The sequence below is a fragment of the Ruditapes philippinarum genome, unplaced genomic scaffold (assembly GCF_026571515.1).
Source record: "Ruditapes philippinarum isolate M1 unplaced genomic scaffold, ASM2657151v2 ctg3755_1_1_1_1, whole genome shotgun sequence".
NCBI lineage: Eukaryota > Metazoa > Mollusca > Bivalvia > Venerida > Veneridae > Ruditapes > Ruditapes philippinarum.
This window is the reverse complement of record NW_026852410.1, coordinates 81,313-103,764: the sequence shown is the minus strand read 5'-3', so window position 1 is coordinate 103,764 and position 22,452 is coordinate 81,313. Positions and strand designations below refer to the sequence as shown.

Genomic DNA, 22,452 nt, shown 5'->3' with positions numbered 1-22,452 from the left:
AAAGTACAGCTGGTCCCTCCAACCCAATTACTGATCCAGCCTGTTACCGTTGTGTTCAACAATATTTTTGGACCATATCTTCATTATATTATCCAACGTCTGTCAGGAAAGGCTATGCAAACCCTAGACTCATAAGTAAAGACCACATGTCCACCTTACATGCTCACTCGCCATTTATTTTCAAACGGTCCTGACTTTGACGTCGCAATAAAATTATGATACCGGGTGTTTTAAAAACGTGATCGCTGATTGCCCTCATGCAACCTATTGCACAGTGTCTGAGTACAAATAATGACCCGAGATGTATCAAGAAGTTCATTACGAAGATGCATTGTTGTTGCACCACTTGCTCCACAATCCCTCACCAATGTAAACAGGTCTGACCTTTGAACGACCATCTGTTTGTAATATCGGACAACAAGGTTGTGAAAACTACCCAATAAAACAACTTGCATTTAAAATTGGGCCTAGAGGCAATCTCAAAATATTGCTAAATGCAAAATAAGTAATTGAATCATTTTATAGTTTTTATTATAAAGTGCTTAAAAGTTGGTGTATATAGCAAACGTTGAGCAGTATATGAAACATGAAGACAAAATCATCAGAAAATAAATGAAGGATGTGTGAGCAAAAATATATTATAACAGTCCTATTTACGTCAAATGAAAAAAGTAAATTTTAGCAATGTCTGATGACAATCAACTGTAATTGTTCCCAGCGTCTCTGGATTCTACTTTAAATTAGAGGACCAACCAAGGCATATATACTTGGCAATTACATAACGCATTAAATTTAACGCTGTGCAGGCAAAGTAGCAAGAACATTTTAGCCTAAAGCAAAAGTGACCTTGACCCAAGCTTCTTTCAATCAATAAAAGACAATGCAAGGTATCGACCTTTCAAAATGAAAGATATTGTTCGCAAAATGAAGTTCCTAGGAAAACCTGGAGGAACGTGCGTTAGGAAGTACAAAACTACGGTAGGTCGATTCGGCGGTTATATATCCTCTCCGTTTTATTTGGAGGAGCTAAAAATATTTACTGAGGTAAAGAATACAATAATATAATAACCTTTCATTACATATTCAAGGATTCTTGATTCAAGTGCTTGTGTAAGTTGGCCTGTTTTCCTGAGATAATTATAAACGAAGACATCGGGTGCCAGGCTTGTCATTGTTTGCTCTCCACATCCGGTGGGCATGCGCAGAAGTTTCTTCAGATTCTTCAAGGTCGGTCCCATTGTATCACCTACAATATTAGCAAAGCATTTTCAAAATAAATTCACTCTTAAAAATAAAGGATATATTATGAATGTTGATTCAATACTAAATGTATTTAATAAGCTGAATAAAAATATATTCTACAAGTCTGTGTTGAATTTCAGTAAAATAGGTGTATATAATTATGTCTACAATAGTTTAATGTTAATTTTCAATTATTGATCTATTTGTAAACACTAATAGTGGTAACACAACTAGTGTTGCCAGTCAAACTTGAGTACAGCACGTTTTAGTGAAAGAAATAAAAAAATCTAAGTATTTACCAATAACTGAAATTTGTACTTTCTGAGAGTCAGCTACAAAACTTGGCGGGAAACTTAACGGAATATCAGTGGATGTATGTTCATTTAGTATTACGGGTATGTTGAAGTGCATGGGTGTCCCCTCAGCTACAACAATCAGGTCCTTAATCACTCTATCGCCTGATAGAACTGACTGGGCTTTCACGGCTACTTTAGCTGCTCCAATGATGTTGGCAACGACTGGTATAAAAACAGATTCCGCTTGACCAGCTTCAATCTGTTAAATACACACTTTGTTAAATGATAGTAAAGATAGACATATGTACGCGCACGCTCGCGCGCACACACAGTCATGGACACATTCAAAAACACACGAACTATATGTCACATAATTCTAATACACAGTCATATCACTGTAACTGTTGTAGAATATTTGACATATGAGTTTGCTCATTATTGACATACTTAAATTCTACTGATAATTTGTGACATAGATATAATTAATTCTAAACAAATTTTAGATTTGTGTTTTTTTTCACATTAAAACGTAAGAATTATAAAAAGACGTATGCTTATATTATATTCAGACAAGTAACAGACATTGAAATCTATATATTAACAAATCTAAGCCTTGTATAAAATATGATTACAGAAACTAATAAATAGAATGAAAAATTATGACCCTATAAAGACAGTGCAGTACAAGTTTACACAAACATAACTTAAGCTATCCGGTCGTCCTTTAATTTACCTTTTTTTAAGTGCGTGTATGTACGAATAACCATTACTCTATTGCTTAATGGGTATAATTTTGATAATTCAAACTTTTGTCATACTTTGCTCTTAGCATGAAAATCCTTGATTGACAGTGTATACAATAATTTGCTAAAAATTCCACAAAAAAGTCTTTACCACACTTTTAAACATCATAGTCAGGCATTGGTTTTTGCTAATTATTATAACCATCTTATTACTTATTATTATAACCATCTTATTACTTGAATTTCTCCGGTCAGGATTTGCCACAACAATAAAGATATTCATTTGAATTTTAAGAGTCATGTTTGACAAAGATTTATTGCTCTTGCATGCAATGATATTTCTTAAATTGTTTCCTTATTATGATAACCAATTAATGCATGATCTTTTTAGCACTGAGGTAAGACGAGCAAATGTTAATGTTTGCTGTGTGTGTGTGTGCGCGCGCGCGCGCGGGCATGCATGTTTGTACGTCTGTATGTGTGAATTTAAAACTATATATACTACAAGTACTTTTTACTAACAATCGTATGCATAATAATTAAAATAGATCATACAGTAAGCATATTATTTTCATAATATGAATTGAGACGCGAAAATTGTACTCACGTGTATTGTTTTTGTGATATCTTTAGAAACAAACACTGTGTGGCCTGGGCTGTCATGATCTATTGCTTTAAAGTCATCTGATTTCTCCAAAGTCACAACCACCTAAAACCGACAAGGAGATTTACTAGTGGTATTCAATGCAATCTGGTAAGTGTTTTTCGAGCTTGTCAATGTATGCTACCAAGTCACTTTACACCACTAACAGGTACAAAATTTGAGCCGCGTCATGATAAAACAAACATACTTCGTAACGTCATTTCGTTAACAAAAGGTCACCAAGGGTCAACAGTAATGTACTTTTGCACAGGATTGCACATAATCGTATATTTGAACATACTTATTGCAATTTTGCAAGGGTGTCAACAAAGGATCTCAGCAAAGTGGCTTGCCATTTATTATGTATGTATGTAATAAAAGCAAAATAAACGTGCAAACTTACGTCTAAGTCTTGACCCATGTAGTTAAATACATTTGCCTGAATAACAACTTCTTCTCCACGCACAACAGAGTAGGGGAGATTGAGGCTAATAAAGAATGGTCGAAACGTCGTCAACTAAAATATTTTCAAAATATTATGTATATGTAATAAACAAATTATTCTCCATGTCTTTCTTTTCTGTTCCTCTTATACATAAAATTATTTATTTTTACGTGTCTTAAAATGATCAAAAAGAAGGTAAACAGAAGCAGTTTATGATAAAAAAGGAGATAAACATAGCAGTTTACAATAAAAAAGGAGGTAATCAGTAGCAGTTTACCATCAAAAAGAACGTTGCATTTGCAGTTTAATAAATTAGGGAAATACTTTTAAAAGAAATTTTAATTTCTGGAATGTATACCATATATGTAAACTAAAAATGTTGCAGTATATTACATACGCTTTTTGATGTGACACTGAAATAGTTGTATAACAGTATGATTAAAGTTATAAGACTATGCTAAATGTAGATTTTGATTGCACTTTCCTAGCCCAGATTGTATACCAACATACTATAATTATTTTATTCATACCTTTGCAGGTCCGTCAGTTACGCCTAGTCCAGACTGTGTATTAACAGAGAACGCCGTTGTGTACCATGAAGTGATTGTATCTGGCACAGTGTATGTTAAAGTTTTGCTCCCACCTGGTCTGTGAAAATATCAAACAAATTAATTATTACATTAATCGTTTTGTAATTTGTTAAAGGGACATTCAGTAGATCAAATCTAAAATGAGATCTATAGAGTACGTTGACAATTGCCAAAAAAAAAGAGAGAGAAATAGACAATTTTATGGAGTTAATGGAGACTTAAGTTTTAAAAAGACATTTTACATATCAGATGCTCTTCTATGTTTCTAATTAAAAAAACTGCCAGCTTTAGGTTTTTCTATACATATTACAATTTTATGTTGCCTAAATCTTAAAAATGCATACTTCTTCCACCAGTAGAGCTGGAATGAACCATAAGACCTATACTGTGTCGGTGTGACGTAAAACCCAATTAAACAAACACACAAAAAATGTATAGCAGACAAGATAGTGTCAAACGTACCCAACAGTGAAGTTTGTCCATATCCATGTCTCTAAAAATGTATCTCTGGTATGTTCGATCTTATTATCTGTAAAATAAGACATAAACTGATAAACATGTCGAGGTATGTTCGATCTTTTTATCTGTAAAATAAGACATAAACTGATAAACATGTCGAGGCATGTTCGATCTTTTTATCTGTAAAATAAGACATAAACTGATAAATATGTCGAGGTATGTTCGATCTTTTTATCTTTAAAATAAGACATAAACTGATAAACATGTCGAGGTATGTTCGATATTTTTATCTGTAAAATAAGACATAAACTGATAAATATGTCGAGGTATGTTCGATCTTTTTATCTGTAAAATAAGACATAAACTGATAAACATGTCGAGGTATGTTCGATTGTTTTTATATGTAAAATAAGACATAAACTGATAAACATGTCGAGGTATGTTCGATATTTTTATCTGTTAAATAAGATATAAATTGATAAACATGTCGGGGTATGTTTGATCTTTTTATCTGTTAAATAAGATATAAACTCATAAACATGTCGAGGTATGTTATATCTTTTTATATTATGTTAGTTCTCTAGACATAAACTGATGAACATGTAAATGTATGTTTCCCCATTTTAATTTCAGTAGGAAATACGTTTTGTTTTTGTTTTTTTTTTTTTTTTTTTTTTTTTTTTTTTTTTTTTTTCATAAACTGATAAACATGACAAAGTATGTACGATCTAATTATATGTTAAATAAGATATCTGTAAGTTCTCTAGACATAAACTGATAAACATGTCAAGGTATGTTCGATCTTATCATCTGTTAAGTAAGATATATGTTATTTTCTTGCATAAACTGATAAACATGTAAAGGTATGTACGATCCTTATTATCTGGTAAAAAGATTAACCCATTACGCGATATATACGCGTTTAACGCCTCCCCCCCCCCCTTTTTGGTGTCTCAAATGGTGAAAAAATGCCTTATTTAGGCCCCCAACACTTGTTTTTGTTTCATGAAATGCTTTTTAAAAAAGTGACTACTTTTTGCGGCGTGGCCCCCAACCAAAAGATACATCAGAGGGTTGCCAGAAGGGGGATGTGCCCCCTTCTGTTTGGGAGTTTGAAGGGGGGCGGAGTCCCCCTCATCGCCAAGAAATTTTGGACTTGTGACGGGCTGAAAATGACCCAAGATCGATCATAAGGTAACGTGTAACCAACGCTGAAAAGCATTTAACTCTATCTTAATCCATTGAGAAGTTGCAGCACTTTGAAATGTCAATTTTGATGGAAAAAATCAACGCAGGTGTCCCCTCGTTGCCATGGTAACAGGAAATTTTAGCCTGAGCATGTTGTTGCAAAGGCAATGGCCCAGTCAACATTTGTGCCAAGTTTGATAAGTATTGAAGCATATTTTAAAGTTTTAAAGCAATTTGAACTTGTAACGGGAGACTTTTCAATGAAAACAGCCATTTTTCACAAAATGCTCATGAAGTAATGGGTTAATATTAATGTTAGTTTGGGGGGTTTATCTTATAATCATCACTCATTTAACAGGTAACAAGTTCAAATGTATATGTATTTATTAAAAAAAACTTTACGTTTCTTATGTCACTTTTCTTTGTGTATATATAGTTTTTTTAATATTCCTGCACGTTTGTAACGTCAGTTTTCATTGGATAATGGTGACGTTTATATAGTTTCATTTACACGGCTGCTGTCAATTTTCTAAGAAATACCACTTTTATCTCAGAAAATGAAGTTTGTTGTATTATAAATTCGTTATAAATATTCCTGACAGGTTACATGACAGAATATCAACGATTGTTTGCAATATAACCCTCGCCTAGCGTCTCGGGATATATTTCCAAACAACCGTTAATATAGGACCATATAACCTGTCAAAAATCTTTATAACTCATATTATACACGGCTGCTCTCAATTTGAAGAATGGTGAATTTAATGCATCAAAAGTACAGGAAGTGGTCTTCTTTGTTGGTAGCATGACATATAGAGGCTTTATCCAGTGAAAATAAATATTTTCAATTAAACATTATCACAGTTAGATTTCAATTATTTTAACATAGACTAGAATTACAGCATTTTTGACATTATTCAAGTTATATCAGAACAAATATATTCTGAAGCAAATGATAAAAATAAAAAGCTTTTACCTTAAGACAAACTTCAATATTATCAATTTATATAAAAACTCATCATATCACAGTCACAATCTTTAACCTCAAAATATAGGAATGGGGAATTTAAACAAGAGCACAACTAGGCGGAGCAAAATAAGCCCGAAAGTGTTTATTTTATTTATTTATTTATTTATTTATTTATTTTAGTAAGGATGAAACATTTCTAAGACATGTGAATTAAATAAAGTTCCCATAGGGGTCTTTCTACCCAATATGGACAATCATCCTATGAAGTTTGATTATTGTAAGCCAAATGGAAATCAAGTTATGCTCTAGAAACTGTTTTCAGTTTTTATGTAATTGTGACCTTGACCTTTGACCTTGTGACCCAAAAATCAATAGAGGTCTTCTACTTGGTATGGACAATCAGCCTATGAAGTTTGAATATTTTTTACGAAAATGGAATTTAGTTATGCTCCGGAAAGTGTTTTCAGTTTTAAGGTAATAGTGACCTTAATCTTTGACCTTGTGATCACCAAAATCAAAAGGGGTCTTCTACCCAATTTGGACAATCATTCTATGAAGTTTGAATATTGTTGGCCGATTGAAACTTAACTTATGCTCCGGAAACCAAATTGCTGACGGACGGATTGACGGACAGACGGACGCCAGGGGGTATAACATAATATGCCCAAAATTCTTTCGGGCATATAAAGATGAGTATTACTTTAAAACAAGAGCATTACTTAGACTAAAAAAATGCATCCTACACATAAGATGTGTGAAATGATAAATGATATGAGTGATATTATCTATCACGAGACTTTAACACGAACTGATAATATACCTAACTTCCGTTATTAAAGAGAAAAACTGTGTGCAGCTGTGTCTCAAGTTTATATAAACGTCACAATTTTCAAATGGAAAGCGACGTTACAAACAGGCAGAATTATAAATCATTTAGTCATATAACCTGTCGATGGTTTAAATCACTTTCACTGAATTGTCATTATTTTCATTCAGCCATGGTGACACTGGGTCCCAAAGTAAACTTTAGAAGGTTATGTTTTCATGAACGATGTGTACTTTGTCAATGCATTAAATTCCGCTTTAAAAATAGATTCATTGACAGTGAAAAAACTATACAAGTTCAAATTACGAAAAAAGTAATAATTAACCAACATATACATACTCGTCATGATGTTTTGTGTCTGTAACGCGCAAAGTCCGCAATAATTTCCACAATTTTCTATTACCCAGGAACGGTAATCTAAATTACTACATACTTCACGACCATAGGCAATGCAATCTGAAATCTTGTCTTCACATGTTTCTTTATCTTTCAGGGGTTCTTTATCTTTCAGGGGGAAAGGGAGAAAAACAATGTTACTTAAACGCTACTGATGTTGACATTCATTAAAAAAATATTTTAAAAAATAGTTTTACAATGACAATACAATTTCTCAAAAAACGCGGAATGTTGATAAATTACCGAAGTACGCAGTATCTAGAATCCAATCACATTCAACGCAAAATATTGACAGGAAAGAGAAAGGTGCGTGTCAAGGCATTCGGATAATCGAAACTAAAATAACTAAAATCTCGCGAATTCTCTGCAAAAGTAATACAATTCAAATCTCTTCTGATTGTATACAAGACTCGTTTTTCTTCAAAATACCGGTGCGGTATCAGAACTTCTAGGTTGAGCGCGCATCGAATCACCCCCTTGTGATAAATAAGTGATGCGTGAGTGACGACGAGTAATGTTGAATTCAAACTGACATGTGAGTGATGGTGAGATATGTTAATTATGTGAAGGCGAGAGAAAATGTTGGAAATGTTCGACAACGCATCTTCTTTACAAAGTCAATGCATTCAAAGAAACCTCTGATCTCAACCGTGTTCAAAGAAAGATGGGTCGTTGGTTCTGATGAAACTACTGACAAGGTGGGCTAAAATTTATCGAAGTTTCAATGTCAATATGTAAAAAAATATAATTTATTTTCATTTACTCTATTTAGCATACTAATAGTCATTAGCTACATTAATTATTGATCAAATCCGGAACCGTATTTTAAGTTTATTAATGTGAAGGCTGGTATAGCTCTTATCATATTACAAGCTTAATTTAAATTCAAAATACTGATCATCATATATATGATTATAAATTCAACGATTCACCAAAAATATCAGAACAGAACAGTTCATGTGTTCTCCTTTATTCTTTGTACATGTCCGGATTCGCAGCGTTCTGAACCACGGTTCTCGCGTTTTTCGTGTTTTCACTACTGTTACGTGGTTACCCGAATAATACAAATACTGTCATATAAAATAACCTCTGGTGATGTGCTGCTTTAACGCCAATACTTTACATAATCACAATGAAACCGAGTCATAAATTGCTTAATGATACTATACATTTTTGTCATCAAGGCCATGTTGGTTTTAACCTACTGATCTCGAAGTCAATAGGAGTCATCAACTGCCCAAAGGCAATGTCCTTAAGTTACATAAACCAAGGCGTATTCCTTCTCAAGTTATTGGATGGGACAAGGAAAATCTGACGTGCCTACGGATAAACCCTATTCATATATTTATTTTTAATATTTTATTTCAAGGAAAAGATTTGTTCATTGTTGAACATTGGAATGACATTTTAAATATACTGGTCATGTAAACTGATGCTTCTATGTTTCTAAATATGTTAAATAAAATAAGCGACAGAGCTCAATAGTTAAGAAATGTGAAAAAAAGAAGTACTATCGGTTAAGGGCATTGAAATTTCTACTATATATTTTCCTACACAATGGTATTGGCCATTTTTACGATTTCCGGCGTACACAACTAAATGCATTTACAAAGCTCAAAGCAAACAATAATTTCAATGATTCAAGCTATCTTACTGCAACTTCAGTTTATATCGCGATTTCAACCGGACGTGCATGTTGCTCGACGATGTTCACTAAACGCTTGGGCTGTGTCCCAATAACTCAATATCCATTGTTTCGCAATGCATACAAAATGAAAGTATCGACGCGGCCAGTGTGACATTATGCCGTTAAATATCATGTCAAAATGCAGGTCAATGTGACATTATGCCGGTTATTGTCACATCATATTCAATGGCTTACTAGTCAATAATTGATTCAAAGATTGGGTCAAAATTTCATAATAACAACTTCACAACAACGTTTTTAGATAAAGGTTTCATAACTATGTATATTGGGTCAACGTTCCAAGTTTTTAATAATTTAGTGATTATAAAAAAAAACATGAAAGTATTATACTAACGTGATGTAAATACCGGCGGCGAACATAATGCACAAAACTGTACACAGTTTTGTGAAACCCAGGATTGGTAAGCACCATTAGAGCAAACTTGTTTTCCATACTGAGCGCAATTAGGAATTCTATCCATACATCCTGACAGAGAATGAAATATACAAACAATTATAACAAGAATGAAATATACAAACAATTATAACAAGAATGAAATATACAAACAATTATAACAAGAATAAAATATACAAACAATTATAACAAGAATGAAATATACAAACAATTATAACAAGAATGAAATATACAAACACTTATTACAAGAATGCAAGTTATCGTCATATCAATAAAAGCGATAGTTTTAGCAACAATGACAACCATGTTTTTTGCGCTGAAAGTGACATCTTTAATGATATTAATTATATACTAGGTATACGTGGAAATAATGAAATCTCAAACGATTAAGAGTGCCAATAATGACATCTGTGATGCTAATTATATAGGTATATACAGTATAATGTAAAAATTATAATCAACAGCAATATTCATATCGATGAAGACAGCACCTTTGATGATGTTAATTATAGTGTATATAATGTTAATTCTAATTATCAACAACATCCATTGTACTGATGGAAACATTTGTATTGGTGTTAATAGTCAGCAGTCTTCTTTTTATTCAAGTAGCGAACAAACAAAAATGTCAGATAATAGGTCCTTTGACTCCTTTGTCAGCAATGATGAGTTAATTTTTTTTCGCTCGATCAAACAGAGGGTGGCGTTTGAACGATTATTGACGGCGTGTATCTAAATTTAATATTCTGTGCGATTTTCAAAATAAATTTGTCTGCACATTTTAGTTATAAAACGAAAATAAAATATTCGTAAATAAAATATAAGTTAAATTATCTATACCTATTGCACCAGACATTGTACCCGTTCCACCAGTCATTGTGCCACCCGTTCCACCAGTCATTGTGCCACCCGTTCCTTATATAAGTGGTCAAGATAAAAATGTTGGCAAATTTACATATGTATGTAATAGAGGTCGCAGTGTTATTGATTATATTCTTATTTCAGAAAATTTATTTGATTTTTGTTTTGATTTTTATGTGGACGATCCAAATATTATTTCGGATCACTGTATATTAACTAGTAGTTTTATTTTTAATGCAAATGAAACTGTAGAAAATGATGTGGCTGATGATTTTTGCAAAATACCATTTAAATACGTGTGGAAATCGGATACTATTCATGCTTTTAATACTAAGTTAGATTCAAATGTTACTGTTTCAAAGTTTGAAACTTTACAACACAATGTAAACAATTGTTCGAATTCGAATGATATTGATGAATGTATAGAAGAGTTTTCAAATATTTTAGATGATGTCTGCTCTCCTGAATTAAAAAAATATTTCAATAATGATAATATAAATGAACCTATATTTAGTTATCAAGGATGTGAAAACAAAAGTTGGTATACTGAAACGGTGTTGTGATCTAAAATATATATTTTATGAAAAATTAAATGCATATAGATTAGATAAAAACGATGTAAATCGACAAGAAATGGTAAAGGCCAGATGTGAGTATAAGGCTGAAATACGTAAAGCAAAGTATATTTATAGACAAGAACAGACTGGTCGGTTGTTAAATGCTAAATATAAGAATGCCAAATCATATTGGAATATGCTTAAGGGGTTATGTACACCTAAAACTGGAAACATTAATTTGAATTGTTTTGAAGATTATTTTAAAGCAATAAATAACCCAGATGATAGATTTTTTGTCCCTGATGAAGATGTTTTAGAATTTAATGAAAAATATCTTAATAGTGAATTGACTGTAATGTTTCAAGAGTTAGACAATGATATAACAAATACTGAGTTAGAAGTAGCGATCAAACAATTAAAAAATGGAAAAAGTTGTGGCCCTGATTTTTATATCAATGAAATTTTTAAATATGGTAGTCCACAGTTGCATTCGTCAATTAAATGTATATTTAATCAGATATTAGACTTAGAGTATTTTCCAAAGGTATGGGCTACTGGTTACATTATACCATTACATAAAAAAGGGTAGTTTGAATGATGTTGAAAATTATAGAGGTATAACATTGCTAAGCACTTTGGGAAAATTGTTTACTAGAATCATTAATAACAGATTAAATAAGTGGGCAGAGAATTATAATGTTTACATAGAAGCGCAGGCTGGTTTTAGAAAAGATATGTCTACGGTGGACAACATTTTTGTTTTACATGTGTTAATAAATAAAACTTTAGAGTCAGGTAACAAATTGTATTGCGCTTTTATAGATTTCAGGAAGGCGTTTGACTATGTAGTACGAGATAACTTGTGGTATAAATTAATACAATACGGAATACGAGGACGTTTGCTTAATATAATTAAATCTATGTATAATGATATAAAATCTCATGTAAAGCTTAATAATGAGATAAGTAATGAATTTACATGTATCTTAGGTGTACGACAGGGGGAATGCTTATCCCCTTTTTTATTTTCTATGTTTTTAAATGATATTGAAAATGAATTTATTATAAATGGTTTAAACGGTATTGATTTTGGTTATATAAAGTTATTTCTTATGCTTTATGCAGATGACATTGTTATTTTTTCTAACAGCCCAAGTGATTTACAGAAAGGGCTTGATGTTTTATAAGCATATTGTCAAAGGTGGAAACTTGTTGTTAACGCAGAAAAGACAAAAGTTATGGTTTTTAGAAAAGGCGGTCGTTTGCCTGGTCATTTAGAGTTTAACTATAATGGTAATATATTGGAAATAGTTAATCGTTTTTCATACTTAGGTGTTGTTTTTACAACTGGTGGTGCATTTACAGAAACGCAAACATTATTAGCTGGTCAGGCCCTTAAAGCAACGTATAGGCTAGAAAAGTATTTGTATAAATTTGTTGATATATCGCCGAAGCATGTTTTAGATCTATTTGACAAATTAGTTTATCCAATTTTATCATATAGCAGTGAAGTTTGGGGTTTTGCATCTGCAAACTGTATTGAACGTGTACACACACAATTTTGTAAGAAGGTCCTTGGTGTTAAAAAGAACTGTCAAAATGATTTTGTTTATGGTGAAATAGGAAGACTACCATGTAGAACAAGATGTTTACTTTCAATTGTTAAATATTGGTTTAAAATTCTACGTTTAAACGATAGGAAATATGTTAAAATAGTTTATAAAGATATGTTAAATACAATAGAAAGACACCCAAATACTCTTAATTGGGCAAACCAGGTGAAATGTTTATTAAGTCACTATGGTTTTTATCATGTATGGTTATTTCAAGGAGTTGCAAATATAAATGTGTTTTTAGAATTGTTTAAACAACGACTGTCGGATGTTTATGTACAAGAATGGAATTCAAGATTAGAAGAGTCATCTAGAGCATTATTTTATAAAAATATCTCAGATTTTAGTTTCCATCCTTATCTTAATTTTATAAAAACTAAACATGTGCGACATGCACTTACTAGATTACGCTTGTCTTCTCATAGACTTGAAATAGAAACTGGTAGATGGTCTAGACATAGAGTGGATATAAATAATAGATTTTGTAGACACTGTAATGTGCTTGAAGATGAATATCATTTTGTAATATGTTGCTCTAAATATAATGTTCTGAGAAAAAGGTTAATACCACAAAATTATGTAATTAAACCCAGTATGTTCAAATTCATAGAATTGTTGAAATGCCAAAATGAACATGTTATATTTAATTTAGGACTATATATTTATAAAGCATTCAAAATCAGAAATGAAGCTTTGTATCAAAATTAATCGTATGTCTTCTCCCAATACATTACGATATATACAGACATACATTTTGCAGTAGTTTTTCAAGTCCCTGTGTGTTTATCCTCTTTTGTAAACAGTATAGTTTTAAAAATGTATAGTCCTTTTCAATTGTTATTATGCAAATAAGTTTATCTTTTAAAATGTATAGTCTGTTTCAAGGCTTATTTGTATTTGAGTATGTTTATTTTGTATGCAATAGTTAACAATTGATGTCATGTGACCTATGTAATTGTATATATTGTAAATATGTTGCCTCATGGACCAGTCTGGTCTACTGGCTTTGTGAAATAAAGATATATATGTTATAAAAGATTGAATGATTGGTGTTGATTTTTGGCAATAAGTATAAATAGTGAAAGTCAAAATACTACTATTTTTTTACATTTTGCTATTTTTATGACAAATAATTTCACATTTATCGCTAGAATATTTCATCTAACATTTCTCAAAAGCCATTAGCTAAACGTTTAAATATTCATCTTTCCCGTTTCTACAGAAGTAAAAAATGTGTTTGTTTCTGAGGCATAATGTGCCTATATACAGATTGTTAATACTTGTATATACATACCTGCAAAACTACATTGAGGGATTCTACAACAAGGGTTGCTAGGATCCCGCACTAGCTGACACTGTGATAGGTTATTGTTGTACGATGGGCAACTGAAATGATAAATTGTACGTTATCTTCTTGTGTTCTGAACTTTTATAAGCAAACTGATGAAAGACGTGAAGAAATATTCATTACCTTACAGTGAAAGACGTTATGAAGTATTCACTACGAGGAGGCAAAAAAATGTTATAATTCATTTACAACCTAATGTTGACTTATGTTATGAAATACTAACTATCTGCCGGTAAAAACATTACAAACTATAAACCATCTGATTTTAAAAGACGTACGTTATGCCTGACAGTGTTAAATTTCATAAACTATTTACAAACTCATGGTGGAATACGTCATAAAATATTTACAAACTCATGGTGGAATACGTCATAAAATATTTACAAACTCATGGTGGAATACGTCATAAAATATTTACAAACTCATGGTGGAATACGTCATAAAATATTTACAAACTCATGATGGAATACGTCATAAAATATTTACAACCTCATGGTGGAATACGTCATAAAATATTTACAACCTCATGGTGGAATACGTCATAAAATATTTACAAACTCATGGTGGAATACGTCATAAAATATTTACAAACTCATGGTGAAATACGTCATAAAATATTTACAAACTCATGGTGGAATACGTCATAAAATATTTACAAACTCATGGTGGAATACGTCATAAAATATTTACAACCTCATGGTGGAATACGTCATAAAATATTTACAAACTCATGGTGGAATACGTCATAACATATTTACAAACTCATGGTGGAATACGTCATAAAATATTTACAAACTCATGGTGGAATACGTCATAAAATATTTGCAACATCATGGTGGTATACGTCATAAAAATATTTACAAACTCATGGTGAAATACGTCATAAAATATTTACAAACTCATGGTGGAATACGTCATAAAATATTTACAAACTCATGGTGGAATACGTCATAAAATATTTGCAACATCATGGTGGTATACGTCATAAAATATTTACAAACTCATGGTGAAATACGTCATAAAATATTTACAACCTCATGGTGGTATACGTCATGAAATATATTAACTATCTGACAGTAAAAGAGACGTCATGATTTTTTTTTACTCTCAGACGATGAAGGACGTAAAAACTTATAAACTTCATCATGATTAAAGTCGAATACCTGAAAGCAAAAAAGCCATGACTATTTTTACTATCGGAGGGCTAAAGATTTAAGATTCAAGATTCTTTATTAAGTAACGTAAACAAGCTATGTTTCTTAATACATGATACAATTAAAGACGTCATGAACTTTTACAATCTGACTGAAATTGACGCAGATAAGGAGTACATTTGTCAAAACGTGTGCTACATAAAAGACGACGTAACTTAGGAGTGCATTTTTCAGAATGTATGTGTTCCAGAGAAACAATGTGACAAAGATAAATTATGCAATTGTCACAATGTGTACTTTCTCAGAACGGGACGCCGGGAGTGCATTTGTCATAACGTGTATATTTTAAAAAGAGACGTAGGTAACGAATACATTTATCATAACGTGTATAATTTAAAAAGGGACGTAGGTTACAAACGTGTATATTTTAAAAAGGGACGTAGGTTGCAAATACATTTATCATGACGTGTGTTATCTAAAAAGCGACGTCGGTTAAGAATCATTAAGAACACAAAAGTAATAAGTAAATTTGTTCAGAATATTGTTATTCGAGCAGCATTAGTTCAGAAGTACATTAGTTTAGAAGTACGTTCATTTATTAGAAATACATAATTAGATAAATACATACCTTTCACAGTCACAGTTCAGTTGACGTCTGTACATTGGATTGGCCCAATTAAATTTTTTGACGTCAGTTAAAACATGTATACCTTTCGTCTGAAGTGATAATGTTTGACAAAGACAATATTTTGTGTTCTTATACCAATTTCACTGCCTATGCAAACAATTTATAATTTAAAGCAGCATGCCTCCAGATTCATGACTAGTAACGCAGTAGAAATATGGTGATAAATAGCCAATAACTTGAATCTCAAATATTTATACTTTTGAAAAAAAATGTAGATCTTTTCTTAATTTTAATTATTCTTGAGCTATTTTGGCTCATCTGGAGGCATGCAGCTGTAAGTGAATTACACAAACGCAAAATATGATGAATATGAGTGAACAACTCTAATGACAGCTTTCTAGAACAAACCAGTACAGGAATCATTGTTGTGGCCCTTGTAAACTTTAAACCAATATTCCTTTCATTTTCGCATTACAACCAATAGGTCATCGTTTAACGGATAGTGATTAATATTTTCTATATATCATAGAAATCTTCTATCAGACATTTCTGATATCAATCCAATCTGCCAGATATTCAGTTCCAAACCACAGCTCTATATGTACACGTTTGAATATAGAGAAATAAGAGTAATCTTAAATTAATGGAAATAACTTGAGAAATCTGCTTATAAATAAAATAAAATGTACATTATGAAGGAATGAAAATAAATAATTGTACAATCATGATAAAACGTAAGAAAATTGGAGAAAAGTTTTCAATACTATTTTTCAGCATGAACAGTGAAATGATGTCAATAAAAAGAGTGCGTGACAATTACTGAAAAATACTTGAAACCAATTAAAATATGAACAAACAAACAAAAATGTTTTCCTTGTTGATAGCTTTTGGGGGGTAAATCCGGATTCTTTACAATTATACTTTCACAAACAGTCGTAAGGGGAATTTTACTTATAAAAGGAATCAAAATTTATTAATTATAGAGATGTTTCTTAGAAATCTGTTCATATTTGGTTAAATATCGTAATGTTTTGAAAGGACACTCAGTAGGCATAAACCGGACAAGGAAGGGGATATTCAAACATTTCAGACCACACAGGCTTGGATACAGATTTATTTAATATGAACTATCAAACTCTTATCAAAATATGAACAGTTTGTATTTGAACAGATATCAAAATGAATTAACCGAACAGGCAAAGATGGACATTTATCGAGTGAAATATTCAAACAGTTCTACAGGGTGAGCTCAAACTGTATTTACCCGATGTCCGCATTTACCAGGATTTACCGGACATCCCCAAAAACGTATTCTTTTTCATTCTAATACAAATAAAGTTCGGCTAGAGCTACACTTACCGATTTTTTTTATAATTTCACTGTGAAATTTTAAAATATTTACTTTGAAGTGGAAATCATGTTATGAAAAATAACTACATCTGTTAGTGTATTAGATACTTCATACCTTCAAGACATCTTTTGGAGCGTGCAAGTCAATTGAGTCTTGAGAATTTTGACCTTTGACCATTAGCGAGGAGATTATCTGAATAAGAAAGCATTTATTTTACATTAAATAACATAACTATAAATTACTAATTTATTGATTAATAATTTACATTAATTAAACGATTTAATAGATCTGTATTCTTTTTCATATGCTTTCTGCGTTTAGTATGTAAAACAAGATGTCTCTTAACATCTTTATACAATGTAAATGCATAAAATAATAATGTTGTTGTTGCTGCTGCTGCTGCTGATGCTACTATTGTTTTGTTGTTTTGTTTTTCTCTTTTGTTGAAAGGTTTCAGATAAAAGCTACAAACGATTGCAATTTTCAGCTGTCTATTACCTACTGAAAATAGATTTATACTTCACTCAAAAGGTCGAGCTCTATGCTTATGATTGTCTTTTTAAAAGTTTGATGGTTCTAAAATGTTGGCTGGATGTATCTTGATCCGGCAGTGTGTGATAAAAACATAAAATGCTCTCCTCGTTTGTGATAATCGGGTAGGCTAAACTTCAAGTTTGTTTGCATTTCATGAAAAGATATCCTTTTCCCGAAAGTGGATTTTAGTCGGTTTACAATCTCGAAAGAGTTTGAATAACTAAATAACTAGAACATAACGTTTGTAAGTTTGTTTGTTTTGTTTTACAGCGAACCAAGACAATTTAAGTTAAAGATGATTTTGCTAACCTCGGGTGTACAAAACTTAAAGCAACATCATTGGTCAAAACCACGTTACCTGCTGAAGCTGAGAAAATAATTCGAACGCATTTAGTCGCCTCTTACGATCAAGTAGGGTTTTAAAACGGTTTCTGCAATTCTGATGCCTGAACCATGAAAGGCAACCCCTCAGCCACAAGGGGATAGAGCGTAACGTTAAAGCAAATTTGTCGTAGAATTAGCCGCTTTGAGGTTTTGAATTATTCATTTTATATTTTGTATGATACAATATAATGAAATATTATGAACGAATTTTGTATGATACAATTACATGATACACGATATTTCTTTTTTTGTACGCATGCTATAACATATCTGTAACAAATCAATTAGCTATCAGGGCAAAAAAGATAATACAATATACACCTACGTCATTTCCTGTTATATCATTTCCTTTAGCCAGATACATTACGCTTTGGTCTACAGCCAACATATTAACTAACGACATGGGATTTGTAGAAACGGATAAACTCACAGAGTCTCCGGGCTCTGCAGTTGCTTTGTTGAATGACAGAGCTATCTGAAAGTAGAAAATCACACCATTACTTTACTCTTGAGTTTTTTAAAATAGAGTTGCAATTTTAACTATTCATTTTCAATTTTGGAGTTTTTCGAGCTAAACCCTAAACCTGTCACCACTCTCACCATTTCCTTCAAACTAGATGTTATGCAGGCCTGCTTATCATTATTGCTGAAGATGAAACTTTAAGCTGCATTTAGATACATTTCTTTCTGGAGTAGATCTTTATAATTTATAGTGCAAACACATTTATAATAATGGCAAACAATCGATAAAACACGGTCATAATATGTCAAGTCCTTGAAATAACTTTGAAATATAGCGTAGCCTTAAATAGAAATTGGATCAATGAAATTGCATCAAATCATGTATTAGATATTAAAATTATGAGCGTAGCGTTTGTGTTATGTAATTCCAAGTTCCAAACATGCATAATTCTAATGATCATAAATGTATTAATATATATTGTATATACATGAAGGTCACAATTGACCAATGAAAGTTGTCGTTATATAATCATCGACGGCGGTACATATCCGATATACCTCACCTTATTCCTGAACTTTTTGGAACTGTCTTGAACTTGAAAATACGTGGCATCAGCGTTCCATTCGTCATTTGTAAAATAATACACAATGAGTTTTCCGTGCGGTTTCATCTTCTCGGTCGCTACAAAGGACAGTGGTACTGAACTAGACCCATCATCATATACAACTCCTGAGTGGACAATGCGGTCATTGGCAACCACCTAAAAGTATATGATCAAATAACATACGAAATAACTAACGAGTATCCAGTAGGACTTATGGTATATTTCAGTGTAAGAAAGATCTACCAAAACATTATGGTCTATACAACTCAACATAGTGAATGCAATGCTTGATATGCATGATATTGGGTCCGGTGCCCGATCGTACACCGGAGGTCTTCTACCACCACCAGTAAAGCTGAAAAGTCACTTTATGACCTATACGCTGTTGGTTCGACGCAAAACCCAACCAAAAACCACCAAACAATGGTTTGACGTAAAACCAAACTAAAAAATACTAGTACCAAACAAAATAAAATATGGCCAAGTGGTGGGAAATATGTACTTGAAAAATTACAAGAATATTTAACTGCAACGATTATTTTAATCTCGCAACGGTTCTCACTTAAATCGTACATGTACGACAGTACGAGGCTGAGTCAATATGTAATGCAATACGGGCAATAAATTATACAAAATAGAAAAAACATTACATTTTTCCTTTCACCTTTTCCTACTAAAATATAAAGAAATACTAAGTTAGTTTTAGACGTTAAATCCAATTTTTAAATGCTTCAACATAGTCCTACTGTGCCGTCATTTCTTATAATAACTGAAAACATGGCCAACCCAAGTCCACCCCTACTCTTGTAGAGATGACTTGTCAAATGTGATATTCTTCAGTCAAGGAGGGAGTAAAAAGACACAGGGTGCCAAATTTGGGGGATACGATGGGTGTTTAAGGACAGCCACTCGTTTTTCTCAAAAACAAAATACAGTAGCTCCTTTGTGTGCACAAACGTTGTCATGCAGAAAATACAGGCCTTGCAAACCAGTCGAAGAACGAATTTTGTTGAAGTATTTTTCATTTTTTCTTAACACAACATCTCTTTAATACTTGGATGTGACAGAAACTCCAACGTGAACATCTATTTACCATACTTAGACTTGACATCAAACTAACATCAACGTAATATTGTTTTGAGTCTAGTTATCGATCATAAAATGATAATAATTCCACTGATCGTGTCTTATTTCATTCAAATTAATATATTTTTCATAAGATTGTCATAAGTACGATAAATTTTAGGACAAGGTTAATCAAAGGGATCAAAACATAGCATTATAACGTATAATAAATATATCCACAAAAAGTCAAAATACACTTCAAGCTACTTCTGTGTTCATCGATTAAAAAATGTGTAGACACAATATGAAACAATAAAATTACTTACGGCGTAGAATAAATGCTCGTGTGTAAGCTCCCTTGCTTTCTGGATCAAGAACGATGCATTGTGTCCCACAGTCTAAATCACAAAATAATATTTTTCAAAAGATGTTGCAAATTGATTTTAAATCAAGTATGTATGTGAGTGATAAGGCATAACTAACAATTTAAAAATGCACAATTCAGAATGTGTCTGTAATGTTCAATTGATGAAAAGTTTGTTTTTATATTTTCGGCAATTTTACCTAAACCATTTTTTTAAATTAAATTTCGATCCATCACCATTATAAGAGTCTATCTTTTGAAATATATAACCATTTCAGCTTAACTTTGATAACCAAATATGAGCATATTGTCATTTAAAAAAAAATGCGTAAAAAAATCTTTTATGAACATCTATATGTACGTATGTGTTTAAAAAGAAACAAGAATTAGGTACGTTTTACATCCAACGGTGTATAACATAAAAACAACTTACAACTTGTTTTGAGTTTAACTTTATCTAAATATTTCCAACCTCAATTACCCAGCTCAGTTACCTAGCTGAGTTATTGTAAGTTAAATCATTGGGTTACTGGAAAATTTATTGTTATCAAGTGACGTTGACCTTACTTTCAGATATCTAAGTAGCAAGTCCAAGCTGCATAAAATATATAAAAACAACTCACCACTTGTTTTGAGTTTAACTTTATCTGAATATTTCCAGCCTCAGTTACCCAGCTCAGTTACCCAGCTGAGTTATTGTAAGTTATTGAGTTACTGAAAATTTAATTGTAAGCAAAGGACGTTGTCCTTGCTCCCAGATATCTAAATAGCAATTCCAAGCTGCATAAAATGTAAAAGAAACTCACCACTTGTTTTGAGTTTAACTTTATCTGGATATTTCCAGCCTCAGTAACCCAGTAAGGTTTTTTGATATGTATCATGTCAGATAGTCCTCTAAACTCAACCTGTAATATTCATCAATTGTTCATGCAAATACTAGGACTGTCGAGACAATATTACAATATTAGCTTATCTTTTCTACATGTAGCAATAACACTCGACTTTGTTGAAACAGACGTTTGAATTTAATCTCTTTATTTTTTGCTGTTGTTGTTGTTTTTTGTTGTTGTTGTTGTTGTTGTTGTTTTTGCCACTAAAAATATTCTTAACAACTCAATATCTTGAGAAATTACTTAATGTAACAACATATAAATATCTTTATCAAATCAAATTGATAATAAAAAAGGTAAACTGAAAACTTAATACATTTTCATATACATGCACTATCACGTGTTTTGAACTTATTCCGAATGATAAATACAGCCTTCAGATTCATGATAATTTTCACGACAATTTTGAAAATGTATTTAAAGTAATACATGTGAAGTAAATGAAGTTCATTTTTGAAACCATCAAAACTAAATAATTTCTATTTCAATATAATATTTGGTAAACTACCTTGATATGAAGAGAATCTACATTTTCTGGTGGGTCTACACTAAAACTAAGCGAGCCCGTTGCTGGAGGAACCAATGTTTGTTCCCGTAAGTAATGAGCGTTATATGAATGCAAAGCCGGGTCGTAGTATTTCACATACGTTACAAGCGTCACTTCCGGTAAAGATGAAATGACCGGATTACCGTCGGCTTGTGTTAATGACACCTGTAAAAATGGGGGAAAAAACTT

The 22,452-nt window shown here is 31.9% G+C and overlaps 3 protein-coding genes across 5 annotated transcripts in view; 1 reads left to right on the top strand and 2 right to left on the bottom strand.

Annotated features, from left to right (window-relative positions):
* The window catches only part of LOC132759584 (hepatocyte growth factor-like), a 91,799-nt gene that overhangs the window by 14,549 nt on the left and 54,798 nt on the right, over positions 1–22,452 (bottom strand). The window lies entirely within an intron of this gene.
* Positions 1–22,452, top strand: part of LOC132759562 (uncharacterized) — an 82,924-nt gene that overhangs the window by 26,451 nt on the left and 34,021 nt on the right. The window lies entirely within an intron of this gene.
* Positions 1–22,452, bottom strand: part of LOC132759538 (CD109 antigen-like) — a 43,821-nt gene that overhangs the window by 10,307 nt on the left and 11,062 nt on the right. The window contains exons 13-29 of one of the 3 annotated variants that reach the window (XM_060751337.1): positions 22,225–22,428; positions 21,633–21,731; positions 20,789–20,860; positions 19,356–19,553; positions 18,656–18,805; positions 17,527–17,604; positions 16,062–16,150; positions 14,227–14,317; positions 10,741–10,792; positions 9,841–9,972; positions 7,742–7,906; positions 4,422–4,488; positions 3,900–4,017; positions 3,328–3,441; positions 2,889–2,990; positions 1,542–1,797; positions 1,070–1,246 (exon numbers count right to left, since the gene is read on the bottom strand). In XM_060751337.1, the coding sequence (XP_060607320.1) occupies positions 1,070–1,246; positions 1,542–1,797; positions 2,889–2,990; positions 3,328–3,441; positions 3,900–4,017; positions 4,422–4,488; positions 7,742–7,906; positions 9,841–9,972; positions 10,741–10,792; positions 14,227–14,317; positions 16,062–16,150; positions 17,527–17,604; positions 18,656–18,805; positions 19,356–19,553; positions 20,789–20,860; positions 21,633–21,731; positions 22,225–22,428 (2,164 nt within the window). Of the gene's footprint in view, positions 1–1,069; positions 1,247–1,541; positions 1,798–2,888; positions 2,991–3,327; positions 3,442–3,899; positions 4,018–4,421; positions 4,489–7,741; positions 7,907–9,840; positions 9,973–10,740; positions 10,816–14,225; positions 14,318–16,061; positions 16,151–17,526; positions 17,605–18,655; positions 18,806–19,355; positions 19,554–20,788; positions 20,861–21,632; positions 21,732–22,224; positions 22,429–22,452 lie in introns of all 3 variants that reach the window. The other 2 variants (XM_060751330.1, XM_060751345.1) reach the window with 2 other exon arrangements.